The sequence below is a fragment of the Chinchilla lanigera genome, unplaced genomic scaffold (genome assembly GCF_000276665.1).
Source record: "Chinchilla lanigera isolate Chin_1 unplaced genomic scaffold, ChiLan1.0 scaffold00020, whole genome shotgun sequence".
Taxonomy (NCBI): Eukaryota; Metazoa; Chordata; class Mammalia; order Rodentia; family Chinchillidae; genus Chinchilla; species Chinchilla lanigera.
Genome location: NW_004955421.1, coordinates 8,226,092 through 8,240,795, shown reverse-complemented (window position 1 = coordinate 8,240,795; position 14,704 = coordinate 8,226,092). Strand labels below are relative to the sequence as shown.

The 14,704-nt window shown below is 38.1% G+C and overlaps 1 protein-coding gene across 1 annotated transcript in view; it reads left to right on the top strand.

Moving 5' to 3' along the window:
* Nucleotides 1–9,459, top strand: part of Arl8b (ADP-ribosylation factor-like 8B) — a gene marked incomplete in the record, with an annotated part of 45,571 nt that extends 36,112 nt beyond the window's left edge. Inside the window, 4 exon segments of the mRNA XM_013513729.1 lie at nt 759–826; nt 1,115–1,185; nt 5,729–9,183; nt 9,216–9,459. Of these exon segments, the coding sequence (XP_013369183.1) occupies nt 759–826; nt 1,115–1,185; nt 5,729–5,778 (189 nt within the window).
* Between the last annotated feature and the right edge of the window lie 5,245 nt (nt 9,460–14,704).

Genomic DNA, 14,704 nt, shown 5'->3' with positions numbered 1-14,704 from the left:
AGGCTTTTATAGGCAAATGGTCACAACTAGAGACCATACTCATAAGCGAAATAAATCAAACATACATGTGCAAGCACCGCATTGTTTCTCTAGTGTAAAGCTTGAAAGGGTTAATTTAATCTAGGAGATATGATAGACATTGAGAAGTGATAGGAAAGAACTCATAGGTAAAGGATAACTGGGTTATGGTCTGCCTACTTATAACTGCTTCAGGCAGAGAAGGGGAGTTGTGCCTGCCTTACCAGGGATCAGATATCTCACCCTGACTGATCTAAAGGTGACAAAGGAAGATGGGTTAGATTGTTTGATGGATTGTCTTCTTTTGACAGACTGGAAAAAAGTACAGGAACATTAGCAAGTTCTTGCTGCTTTAAGCTTCATTATATAACCATATTAAACAAGCAGGAGCCAGGTAGTAAAAGTAGATTATTGATGAATAGTGACTCCAAAAATAAATAGTAGAAGTCAGTAGTGTTTGGTGCGATCCTTTTGTTTTTAGTGTTTACGTGACACTTAGACCATTTCAAATAGAACTTGACAACCACATACTGAATTCAGGTCATCCATGCAATGGTAATTAAGTGAATGCTGATGTGAATAACTAAGTGAATGAAATGGGCCACCACTTATGCAAATAATGCTTTATGTTAAAGCATGTGCTCACATATTAATTTTTACGTCTTCATATATTGATACGTTTCTGTGATTTTTTTTTTTTGTACATGAAAGTTTACCTTTAATGTTCTTTCTGTTTAAAGGTACTAGTACTTGGAAATAAGAGAGATCTTCCAAATGCCTTGGATGAGAAACAGCTAATTGAAAAAATGTATGTTTTAAGAATGAGTAATATTGTTTTAAAAATTTGATCCTAAATTACACTATTTTGCCTGTTATTTTATTTTGTTTACTATCATTGTATTCTTCAGTAATGATCATAACCATGTTTTTAGTAGGTAAATTTGGCTAGCAGAGAAATGAATCCCTAAAAGTTCAGTAATTATAAAATATGTTGTTCAGCATAGTAATGAAAATAACACATAAAATTGAGCAAAAAATGGTAAATATAACAACTATTCTAAGCACAGACTTACTGTTTTAATCCTGCTTCTTACAGGAATCTGTCTGCTATTCAGGATAGAGAAATTTGCTGCTATTCAATTTCTTGCAAAGAAAAGGATAATATAGGTAAGAAATGACTTACTTTTTAAAGAAGTGGGTAATACTGGAAGATACATGTGATGCTTCTTACTGTTTATTATCCCCATTTCTGTTAAAGTGACTTTCTTTACAACGTAATCTTGCTGTTGCTTCTGGAAAAAACTTACACATTATACCCATTGATAACAACTATAACATCTTAAATCTTTTCTATGCTATTTAAAGATATAAATGCAGTACAGCCTTGAGCTTAAGCATTATGTGAAACCAATTTATTGTATGAATTTTTACAGAGCTAGTATTCAGCTGTGCTTTGTAACAAAATGGCATTTTTGAAATAAGACTATGAAACTTGGTCTGTAGGCATTATAACATTTTCTCATTTATCTTACAAAAATATGTGAGCATTCTGTTAGAAGTGGCAGCCAAAAATACCTTTTATCTACTTGATATCTATACTAATTTCTTAAAACTCCAAAAGAAAGTACTATAAACTAGATGGTTTAAAACAACAGAAACTGATAGCCAGGCCTGGGTGTGCGTGCCTGTAATCCTAGCACTTGGGAGACTGAGGCAGGAAGAGTGCAGTGAGTTGGAGGCCAACCTGAGCAACATAGTGAGTTCAGTGTCAGCCCGAACTGCAAGCCTGAACTGCAGAGCAAGACCCTGTCTCAAAAACAAAAACCAAAAGACCCAGAAGCTGGCTTGGGAATATATAGCTCAGTAGTGCTTACTTAGTATGCAGGAGACCTCAGGTTTAATCCCCAGTACTCCAAAAGTAAAACTAAAGTCCCAGAAACTTTTTCTATCATACCCAGGAGGCTAGGAATCTAAAATCAAGGTGTCAGCAGTGTCGTATATCGTCTATCCAGAGGCTTAGGGGAGGTTGCCTGTTTCTAGCTTGTGCTCAGTGCCAGCAACTCTTGCCACTCCTTGGCTTGTCCACGAGCCGCTCCAGTCTGCCTCACAGCCATACTTCACATGGCTTTGTCCCCTTTCAAAGTACCATCTTGTCCTAAAAGGACACAAGTCACTGGAAAATAGGGCCCACCCTAATTCACCATGATCTCATTTTAACTACTTCTGAAGAGACCCTATTTCCATATAAAGTCATATTCTGAGATTCTGGGCTGATGTATGTTTTTAGAATACTGTTCAGTATAGTACATTGAATTTAAAACCATTCATATACACACACACACACAAATATCTACTGGGTTGGGGCTATAGCTCAGTGGCACAAGTGCCTGCCTGGCAAGCACAAGGTCTGGAGTTCAATTCCTGGTACCCCACTCCCCCGAAACACCTACCTAGGGCTCATTCTTTAGTCTCTTAAACTAATTTGGTGAGGGACTATGTAATAAAAATGTATTAAAATGAATTTAATAAATAGTATATTTTAAAGGATACTTGTATTTTCTTTTCTTTAGCCCTAATTAAATATGCAGTTGTTCTTAACACACTTAACTTTTTTCTCAAGTTAAATCCAGTCTTTTTTCCTCCACCTGACACCTGTGTCCCTACTTCCAAAAATGTCCTAATGCACTGAAAGTGCGTATAGTTATGAGTGATTCTGGACTTCCTCTAAAGACCACCCAAAAAAGTGTTAACTCAGGGAACTCTGCTGATTGCCACAAATTTTCCTTTGTTGAATAGTTAGACTTGTTACCTTGTGAACACTGATATAATTTGAGAACTCTACGAAGCATTTATGGTTACTCAGACTTCATTTGAAGTCTTTTTGTGTTACTTGTGCATGGGAGACATGCTAGTAAAATTTTAAGATACACTGCCACTAGAGCAGGGCATTGACTTCTACACCAGTGTTTGTCAGCTGGAAGTTTTCCTGCCAGGACATACATGGTGATGTCTCGAGGTAGTCTTTTGGTGTCATAACCAGGAGGATGAAGTTGACATCTATTGAGCAGAGACCAGAGATGTTGCTAGATTTTCTGTAGTCATCAGAGCAAAGCATTAGCCAAAGAAAATCTTGTTCTGCACTAATTGTAATTTTTAGTACATTGTGCTATTCTGTAAGTTTATTACTTCTGTTTTCTCTAATATTTTAGAAAATAGAAAACAAAAAGCATTTGAAGGAAGAAAAAAATCTTTTACCAGTGTCACAAACTAGCCAAATACTTGCTTGAAAAAAAGTCTATAGAGGTCATTTATGCAGGAGATGCACCAGAGATGATGAGAACTTTAGTTGCTAATTGGGGCTAATATTCATAGCTTTCTATATGGCTCAGTAGTTACCAAGTTTATAATTTTAGAACTGTTGGTTTACTTAAAGTGTTATCAAGTCTAAGGAAACTGACAGTCAAAGAAGATAGTTTGTAAATCAGAATGTCTTTATTTGGAACACGAAATGTAACTAACAGTCACCTCTGGAGTTACCAAGTTAGAATATCCTTTTTTACTTGTTATTTATGTTTATTTTTTTATAACGTGTTTTGGTTCCATATTTTTTAATTTATTGAATTGCTCCCAAAAGTTATTTCGTTGGACTTAGTTGTATATTACACTTTCAGCTTCCTTATGTGGCACAGGAAGTACCTTAATTTCATTAGGAATGTGTTCTCAGATCACATGGAACGTGTTACTTTAGGGAACATGATCTTTGCAAAGCTTATTTGTATGTGTGACTTCCTGTGACAGTTTTTATGGTATATGACTTCTCCTACCTATCTAGCCTAAGTATTTGTCTTTAGGATATTGCTTTCTGTCCACTATCCAGAAAATTTTTTCTTTGATTTTTAGTGAATTCTTTGCTGACTCGGAACACTTTGCTTCCAAATTGCTTTTCTCCTTTACTACATGGTATTGCAGTAAGAGATATAGGGGGCCCTTTCAACAGTTATGTTAAGTCATTGTTTTTACAACTGTGAATAAGTCCTATTTGTTCAGATCCCAACTCTAGGCTGTTCTTTCTGTGTGTGTCTTACAGTTTCTCTAATATGTGTTGCCTGGGAAACTGCAAGATTGAATTTGCACTTATTTTTCAAACTTGGAGGGTAGAGCATTGCTTCTAATAGATTCTCAAATATTCTTTAGGTGGTGACCTGTTTTAAAGAACTCAAGACAGTAATTCAGTGTTCCGAGTCAGCTGTCTTCTCTTCTTGTTCTGTATGTGCTTTTCCTGGCTAATCTCAGCTACTCTAGCTTTAGCTGCCACCTATATTATACTGTTCCAGTCTACATCTCTTCCTTAGATCTGTAGGCCTAAAACACTTGTCAGAAGTCTCCATATGTGTCAGTGTGCTACAGTTTGAATTCTTAGTCCTTTTTCCTGTAGCTGTTCTCCTTTGGACACTGTTTCAGTCAGCAGCTTCGTGATTCACATACGCATTCTGACCAGAAGACGCTTTCTCATCTGTTATGTTATCTGGCTACCTATTACCTAGTGGTTTTCAACTCAGGACACTTTTGCACCCCAGTAGACATTCTGCATTTTGTTGTCACGTTGGGGGTGGGGTTGGTAGTGGGATATAGTGGTTAAGGCCACGGATGCTGCAGATGCTCTACAGAACACAGGAAAAAACCTTTTTGCTTTTAGTTCAGTAAAATGTCAAAGGGGCAAAGTTGTGACCCCTTGCTCTTGTCTTCACAAGAGGGTCAACCACCTCTCCTACCTCCATGGTTTAGCCATGTTTTCTCCATGTCTTAAAGTCCATAACACTCAGGCATGGTGCACGCCTATAATCCCAGCATTTGGGAGGCTGAGGCCGGTGGATTGCTACAAGTTTGAGCCCAGCCTAGGCAATGTAGTGAGGTTAAGGCTAGCCTGAACTACATAGTGAAACCCTGACTCAAAAAATAAAAAACAAAACAAAAAAGCCCACAAAGAATTTCACACTGGTTCATGCTTTTTTTTTTTTTTGGTTTTTCTCCGGTACCGAGAACCGAACTCACGACCTTGCGCTTGCCAGGCAGGCGCTTTTTGATTCTTTTTTCCTTTTGCAGTTTCTTTTGCCTGGAATTCTGTGGGGCAGCCTCCTAAATTCAAATTTTTTTTATGTCATTTGTATTATGCTTTAAAGATTTTTTGGGGCAGGGCATTCTATATCTTTGCATCCCTGGTGATTTGCCCATAGTACTGGGTTTTATAGGCAGTGAATAAAGGATAGCATCAACTGTCCTGCACACAGTTTTACTCATTTGCCTTTTTTTTCTTTCACAGTACTGAGGATATAACCTAGGGCTTTCACACTGGGCTATACCACTAGTCCTTTTTTTATTTTTTGAGACCAGGTCTCACTAAGGTGCCCCAGCCTGGGTTCTTAGTGTTTGATCCTCCTGCCTCAGTCTCCTGGAGTGCTAGCAGATTACAGGTGTATACCACCACGTCCAGATCACAATTTAACTTTTAAATCGGAAGATTCTTCATTCTCTGGTATTTTCTCATACTATCCTTGTGAAGTTAAAGTTAACATAGTACAATAATACAGATGTAAAAAAGCAGAAGTCATCCAGCAAGTACCTAGAATTAGCTGTGCTTTTAAATATTGTCTCTGTTTGATGTTGTGTTTAACTTTGGTGTCCTTAACACTTTTTTTTCCCCCATCTTTAGATATCACACTTCAGTGGCTTATTCAACATTCAAAATCTAGAAGAAGCTGAAACATCTCCTGAAGTCTTCCAGTCCTTCTTGGCTATAACCCTAGAATTATTATCCGTTCCTCTGAAGTACTTCCCAGAATATGGTCCTTCCTAAACCTAAGAAATTGCCTTTTTCAGAGTTTATTTCTCATGTGCACTGCTGAAGATGTGTAACCCTTTCCTTTATAAAGAATCATCTAGAGTTGTCATGATAAAGTCAGCATACACAAAAAGACTTCTCACACATACTGTACTTGTGTTAAACAGTGTGTAGAGCTTTTTTTGTTTGTTTTTATTTTTACAAAAAGAATGCATACTTTTCACCATCTTAAATGCAGAAAGTTGCATATTTCCATCTGGTCTTTCCAGGCCAGATTTTTATATTGGTTTTCAGTAAATGTCTATATTTCATTATAGAGCCCAGTAGCTTAATACTGATAATGACTTGATACAGCATGAAATTTTAGTGCCACACACAGTATTTAGAAAACCTTTTAAGCCTGATTAATGTGAGATGTAAACATAATGTTTATCTCATCTCACAAATGCATGTGAAATGTATAATTACATCTTAGGAATTAAAAAGTGGTCTGCAAGCAGGTAGCAGAGGCATCATATATGTGTTGCTGGTTCTTTATACTGGAGAGTTCCTACCTGATGAATTTTACAAACATTCTGCTTTCTGAGAATCCTTTATCAGAGATGACAGTTGGGAGTGTGGGAGGAGGTAATGCATGCTGTTTTGTATCTGCCCAGATCATAAATTTTTTTTAAACTTTTTTTTCCTTTCAGTACACTTTTTTAAGGGGTTGGGAACTGAAGATTTTCTCAAAAGCTTTCATGAATTTAGAGTATTCTAGCCAATATAATAAAGCCTGTTAAGAATGTCAGACTTTGTTCAAATACCTGTTCTTTCTATCTCCAGTCATTAAGTCAGTGCTGCTGCATGACATTTTAACCCTTGACTTTTTATATCCAGTCATGAAGTTGACTTTCAGCACAAAAGACACTTATAAACAGATAAAATTCTTATTTTTTTCTTACTGATGTAAGATTTGGCACTCTTTTGTCTGGTGCCGTTAGACGTCTTGATTATTGTGACAACTCTAGACCTGCCTGCTTTGTCTAACATAATCATGTACAGTGTCTACAGCTTGGTTAATAGTCAATCGCACAGAGAACTGAGGAACTGATGCTGTTTATTGTTTGCTTCTATGATACAGAAATGTATACAAACTTAAAATGAACATATTTTATAGTTTAGTGATCTCCATATACATAAAGGGACATATTACTACTGGTTCACTTGTAAATTGTTATTCATACAGATGGCTGTAGTACATATAACGCTGGTACACCTGCTTATATGTTGCCTCACACTGTGTGTGATTTTGTTTCTTGTTTTAAGCACCACTTATGTAGACAGTGCATTTTCAGATGTGTTGAACACTCAGAGTGTAGTCAACAGTAATTCTTTTAATGAATACCAGTTTTAATTTATAGACTGCCATGGCCTTAAAAATATTCTGTACAAAATACTGCACTGTATTGCACAGACACTACTTGTTTTTCTTCATTTACATTTTTACTGAGGAGAATCTGGGCTTTAAAAGTTCTCTTCTTATTTTTTGAGGCATGTTGCATACTTCCCAAATAGGATGGGTGGTTCTATAAATGAAGGGATATTTAGACTTGCTACCATAGTTCATTGGTCATTGGGACCCATTATAAACAACGTGGGAATTTGTGCCTAAAAAGAGGAATTGGAACTACAACGTGTGACTATGTGGGGACTGCCGAGGTTTGGTAACTGACCTATAGTCCCTAATGTGTTTGTGTGTCTGTTCATTGCTTTCAGCATTTCAAGACATCTAAGTGCTTCTACCAACATTCTCCTGTGCATAACCTTTGCATGTGAAAACTTAACAGTTATTGAACTTTGTAAATAAGTAAATTTTATTTAGGTGGATGCATTTTTTCGTCTATTTACTGCTTTTCTCAGCTTTATTCAATAAAATTGCATTTTGAGGGTTGAACTTAGCAATTTTAAATGTGCATCATGATGGGCGGTGCAGACTCTTTTTGGAAAAGGATAGCAGGAAAATTACCATGAGGGGAGGAAGGGCTGTAGACCATGTGCTAGAGAGAAATCGACTCAGCCCTCAAAAGAGTTGGGTGTGAGGGCTAGTTAAAATAGAAATAAACTGTTAAAATATCCAGAGTGGATACTGTGATTCTTTTGGAGGGAAGGGGATGCTACTACTTTTAAAAAGTTTCGTCATGATACATGAAATGTGGGACTTTTAAGTGGCTGGAGTTGGTAACACACTTTGTAGTCCAGTTTTTAAAATCAAGGGAAAGTCCTACTAATAAACTAAAATTGCAAGACATGCCTGCTTAAATAAAAATATTTTAACTAAAAATATTTTCAGTGTGGAGGTTTTTCCACAGACGCACATTTTTTAGAATAAAGCATTTGGTCCATTTTGCTAGGATGTTATTTATTGTCTGTACCATGAATCAGTATTTATCTCATCAAAGCTTTTGGAAACATAACCCGGTAAAGTTTTTTACTTTGTAAAGTTCGTTTGGCTTTCTCTATGTTCATGGTGTCATTCTGCATAGCCAACCCTAATTGGACGTGTGATTTAGCAGTTCCATCCATAGGAATTTTTTTTGCTGTATTGGTGGAGCCATTTAGTCCAGCTGGTCCCTTTTCTTTTTTATCATATTTTATTAGTACATGTTAATATTACATGGTGATGGGGTTTATTTCTAGAAGTTGGTACATGCAATTAACAAATTATTTGGTTCCTCCTCACCAGTCTGTTGGAGTGTGGGAGGTGGGAGAGGGGTTATTGAACATACGCATGTAGATTAATTCTGTGTATCTTTGTATCTGCTTTTAAATTTTTTTATTTTGATGCTGGCAATTAAACTTAGGGCCCTGGCACTGAGCTGCATCCCAAAACCTTTAAAGTTTTTTCTTGTTTTAAATACTGAGGCAGAGTTGCTAAGTTGCCCAGGCTGGGCTGGAATTTATGATCCTCTAGTATCAGCCTCCGATAGTGATGGTTGGAGTGTAAGCATGCACCACCACACCCAGCTCAAAAAACAGACTTCTAAAATTATTCCCTTTGATTCTGTCATGTAAATTGGATGTTTTGGGCCCTGCCTGCTTTTGTGTACACTGATTTTTATTATTTTATTTTTTTGACATAGGAATTAATTGCCTGCCTATTCTGTCCATGTAGAGTGAGTTACACTGGAATTGTATTGATATGTTAATTCTAGCCTCCGGAAAAAGTTCCGTTGGGTTGCTCATTGGAATGGAAATTTAAATGTAGTGTAGCAGGCACCATATTGTAACATTCAACTGGCCAAATGCTTTATTCTAAAAATGTATGCCACTGCAGGGAAATTCAGGTTTGGTTTTCTTTTTTTTTTTTTTTTTTCAGGTTTGGTTTTCAAAATATTTTCATTTTATTGCAAACTTTTAAGATCATGCCCTCAAAAAAGCATATGCCGGTGAAGAGACTTGAAAAGGAAGACAGTAAAGTAAACTAGCCTCACAGACTTCCTGTAAGTTTGCTGTTCTACAAGTGTGCAGCCCATTGCAGGTGTTTCCTGTTGGTTGGTAAATATCCTCCATGCAATTTCTGTTTAAAATTCAGCTGTTAATAAAAATGAGTACTCTTGCCACTGGTGCCTCTTGGGTGTTCATTGACATACGAGATGGGCTATAGTAGACAGTTCCTTAATCTTAGCAGTAGCAGTAGTCATTCATTTTTCTGGTTCATTAGTAATCCCTCTCTTTAGTAAGCCTAAAATCCCAAGGCAGCTGGCTTTTGGGTAATACAAATTTCCCAGCAGGAATCAGGAGCGGGAAAGATGCCTTAGCTTTATTTTACTAGCATCACCAAGTTTTGCATTAATAAAAGGAAAAGATGTGGGAAATTTAATTTAAAAAGCTAATATAGCTTGGTTCTGTGAAGAGTGTTGGATTTGCACTGAAGAAAATGGGTTTTCTTTGCTCTTAAATAATGGGGTGGCTGATGGGTTGCTGAAAACCCTTGGTGCCTTTGTAGAGAGAATTTCTAATACAATTTTCCCCAGTAACAGGCTATGGTTCTAGTAATCTAGAGAACTGGACAGTGGTTAAGGAGATGAGAAAATGCCCCCTTCGTTGACAGAATGTGTTCTCATGTTCCTTCTGCTTGAAAATAAAAAGTTATTTACTTTTTTTTTTTAAAGCTGCAGACCCACCTGATACATTTTTCTATCAATTTTAACATAGGTAAGGGCTAGATATCATAGGTATTTTACAGAATGGTAACAGTTGAGGTTTTATTTGAAGGAATTACTCTATACAAAGCTATTCTGTAGATGGGGAGGCATTTATATATTTTGAAGTTTTTTTTTTTTTCCCAGGCTGCAGAAAAGCAGTGACATACACTCTGAAAAAGCATTAACTACCAGTTTGGGAGTCAGTGGTTTAGAGGTAATATTTAACACTTTAAAACTGCTTACATTCTGCTTGAATTTATTTAGAGCTTTAGAGAAACCTAGAACAGTTGGAAAATACTTTCAAAATAAAGGAGGGGAGTCAGCAAAACGTATGTTATTATTTTTTGAATGTGGGAAGTAGAACATTAACCAGTTGCTAACTGTAGTGCCTTCTTCACCCACTTCTGCTATCTTCTACAGCTTTGGCCTACAATGTTGTACCCTTCTGTAGCACACACTGTGCTATCTTATTTCTACATGTTAAGGGAATCTGTCATTCCTGTTTACTCTTTACCCAGTGCAAGAGTTAAAGACCTTTTGGAAAATTCAAATTATTTTGTGTACTATTAGCTAATTCATGAAATTAGCCTCCCTCACCATTGACCAGCAGGGTTAAGAATTTGTATCATTTTTTCTTTCCATGGAACCATCAGTACCCTATAAACGTACACACGTGGCAATGAGAGCAAATCTTTTAGAGCTTCCAGTGATAGCAGCCTGCCTTGGTGTGTATGCTATAGCTTCACCACCATAGATAGGATGAATATCAGTTTATGATGGATAGATGGATGGTACATTTGATTTAGTGGCATGGTACTTACAGCAAAGAGAAACCTAATACTTTTAAAGTTTTATTTCTGAATAAATTAACTTTTAATAGGTAAGTCACATGATTCAGAAATTTTAATTTCACAAAGCCATTGCCTTGATCCTTGTATCTAATCCTGCCTGCCTGGTATTTAGAGATATCATGTCAGTTTATTTTTCTAGTATTTTTTCATACAAAATACAACAAATACAAATATATATATCTCTTTTCCTGCATATACCTACCTTGCATAAAAAGCATGCTGAGTCAAACATGGCTTTTCTCCACTGTGCCCTGGCTGTCTTTGCTTGTCAATACACTGAGTTCCTCAGCCTCATGCCTGCCATTTGAGGGGTGGTTTTCATCCTGTGAAGATTCTATAATTTACTTAACAGCTACCATGTGATGTTTTGCTTTTATAACACCCCTGTAGTGAATCCTTTTGTACGTGTGTGTAGCAATTTACAGAAACATCTGAGTCAAAGGGTGTTGTATTTGTACTTAAGATAGGGATTGACTTTCATAGAGGATATAATTGCCAGTTTGTCCCCCTTTTTTTTATTTTATTTTATTTTATTTTTTTTTGGTATTTCGAGACAAGGTCTTGCTATATAGTTAAGACTGGCCTTGAACTCATGTAGTCCTAGGTGCCCTTAAACTCACAGTGATTCTCCTGCCTCACCCTCTCAAGTACTGGGATTGTGGGGATGTGCTGCCACACCTGGCCCATCCCCCATGTCTTGGTCAATGACAGACTTGGATTTGTGTTCATCAGATAGGTGGGAACTGTAATCACATTGTGTGTGTGTGTGTGTGTATGTGTGTGTGTATGAAAGAGTCTTGCTATGTAGTTGAGGGTGCCTTTGAACTCTAGCAAACTCATGGTGATCCTTCTTTCTCAGCCTTCCAGGTGCAGAGATTGTAGGTAATGTGCCATCACTCCTGCCTACGTACTGTTCTATTTTAGATCATTTTTTAAATTTAGCTTTTACAGAATTTGGAAAATAATGTTAACTTTATTCCGGATTTGGGTCTTCACTAAATCATATGGAGAAACCCCTTGTTCCTTTTTTTGCTCTTACAATTGTTCCCTCTATCATACAGCTTCTTGGAGTTTGTTTTTTTCAGTTTTTTGAGACAGTCTAAATATGTAGTTCATTCTGGCCTTGCACTCACTGTCTTTAATCTATCTTTAAAAGTGTTTGATTTTTTTTTCCACATTACTTTGGATAAATTATTTTGTAACTTACAGAAGAAAAATATATTCTTTTGGTAGACTATTTTAACTCTGGCATTAAACTTAAGGAGCTTTCTGATTATCCTTGGAGGTCATCATAGAACCTTTTACTTGCAGTTCTAGTAACCTAGTGCATTGATTTTCATGCAGATTCACAAGAATTGTTTTAAAGGGCTGGGGATGGAACTCAGCCTTGTACATGGGCTGTATCTCCGAGCTATAGTTCCAGCTCCCAGATGCAAGACTGATTCTAAGAAATGGAATGTTGGCCTTTGCACAGTGAAGGGTATCTGCAAAGGCATTGGTTAACATGTTAACCGGGTCACCACCTTCCAGGTACGAAAGCAGGGAGATTCAACTAGGGTCATTTTCACTTTCTGAACCCGGCCCTAGCTCAAAACTGTGCCTTTTGGGGCAGTAATGTCAACATTATTACCCAGTGGTGGCATGGAATCTGAAGGAGGTCTTTCTTTGCTTGAGGGCTAGTGTTAGGGCTTGTGTCTACATGTCCCTACAAAGCCTGGGGTCACTGGTGGGACTTTTCAGAAGTGGCTGGATTTACGGTGTGTCCTGCTGGGAATAAAGGTGCCCTACACTTGAGTCTGAATGTCTCCTGCCCTGAGAGTGGGTAACCTGGGTGGAATTTAAGGGGCAGAAAAGGGCTTCTGCCATCTTCTGGCTTCTGCTGCTTTTTGCCTTCACTGTTTTGCTACATTCTGCTCGCGGTGAACTGTTTGTCCTCTGCCCTGCCCCTCTGCCAAGCCACCCAGCCTTGGAGTCAGCCAGCTTTGGACTGAAACTTTTACAAACTGCGAGCCAAATAAACCTTTCTTCCTTTCACTTTGTGTAGTATTTTGTCTTGGTAATGAGAAAACTAACTAAGACAGTCAGCTGTTTGTAATGTAAATTGTCTTGGGCTAAAGTGTGAGAAACTGGGACCAGTTAGCTATTTTTTGCCTGGAGCCAGCAAACTTTGGGAATTGAGCGCCTAACCTGATTGTATTGTGGAACAGACTCTACAATATTTTCTGTGACGGCTAAATGAGGACACCTGTGAGAGTATCTTCAAAACTGTAAAACCTAGACCATGAGCAGCTATTGTCAGTTTTGCCAGGAAGAACATCTTAGAGAAGCGGGAATGTTTTCTCTGGTGACCAGAGATTTATTTTATTAAAGCTTTTCTTTAATGTGAGGCAGAACATGTCATTAATGTAGTCTACTGTTAGTTGCAGTGCAAGACAGGTTTAAGTTAAAATTTGCAGGAAAGTGGCCTAGGAAGGAAACAATGTGCAACTTCACATTGTTTTCAAGTTCTAGGCAGGCAGAATGTGAAGGGATCGAGGGCTGTGGTTGGCTGCCGGCAGGGTCGTAAGGCACCCCTGATAGATTCGGAAAACGGAATCTGTCATCAGAAGATGACTCAAGCTCTGTATTTTGGGGGAAGAAAAGAAAGTTCATCCAACAAAGAGAACATTAGTTACTGCATGCCAGCTACCATGTGTTTTAATCAAGTGTCTCTTTAGAGTTCCCATCACAGCTCCTTGGTATTACAAAGTCCCCTGATCCTAAAAATATGATGACAGTATTATGTGGCAATTTATCATCATTTTAATCACTCCGTTGGCCACTCAACTCAACTCAAGCTAATTTTTGATTTGAGGAATCCATTCAGGTCTTACTTCCCAAGCTTTTCAGAAACCCTGCTTTGACAGACACGTAGTGTAAATTGTGGAAGGGCTAAGTTTACAGGCATTTAAAATCTCTAAAGTGTCAATCCCTTACAAGAAAACCAAAGCCTTTAAGAGCTGATTACAACCTCCTTAATTATAAGTAGTAGATACAGAGGGGTAGTGATTTAACACCGAATCTATCTCACAAAGGTTAGGCCATTGCTGCCCTGAACAGGGGAAGATTGTATTTCCAAGGCAAGGAAAATATAACAGTATTTCCAGAAATTGTTACGTCCCAAGAATCGCGAAAGAACATTTGTAAAACACTGTTCCCAGAAGCCTCTACTTGGAATTCGATAGGTCTGCGATGGGATCTGGGAATATGAGTTTTATTTATTCATTCTGACGTTTGCTTTTTGAGACAAGGTCTGGCATTGTAATCCGGGCTGGCTTTGAACTCACTGTGTATCTTGGAGCGCTGAGATTACAGGGTTGGCCACGAAGATCGGCTTTGGGAATGTGTTTTAGAAACACTACACAGTGATTCTTCCAAGTTAGGACGTTCTAATAAAAAGAGCAGATTTTGGGTTACGGTTTTGTGCAGGCTTTGAACTAAAAAAAGGGTTGTCCCACTCCCCTACTACGCACCCTCAAAAACCCTGACCTGGATATGTATGCAAACGTAACTCTTTTTATACAGAAATGTTCCTTTTCTTCCTCTTTTCCTCGTGTGTCACTCCTAAGCTAGACCGAGAGCAGCTTTTTCCTGTCCATCTAGAGACAAGATCTACCCAAGATCCTACAGGTCAAGGGCCACGTCGGTGGCTGTCGGGGCGCTCCCGTGCCGCACCCTCATTGGCTGGAAGTTCCCTCGCCCCGAGCCGGCGAGACCGCAGCGCGCCACGCCAGCCGGCTCGGAGCGCGGACCGCCCAGGGGGCGGGGCG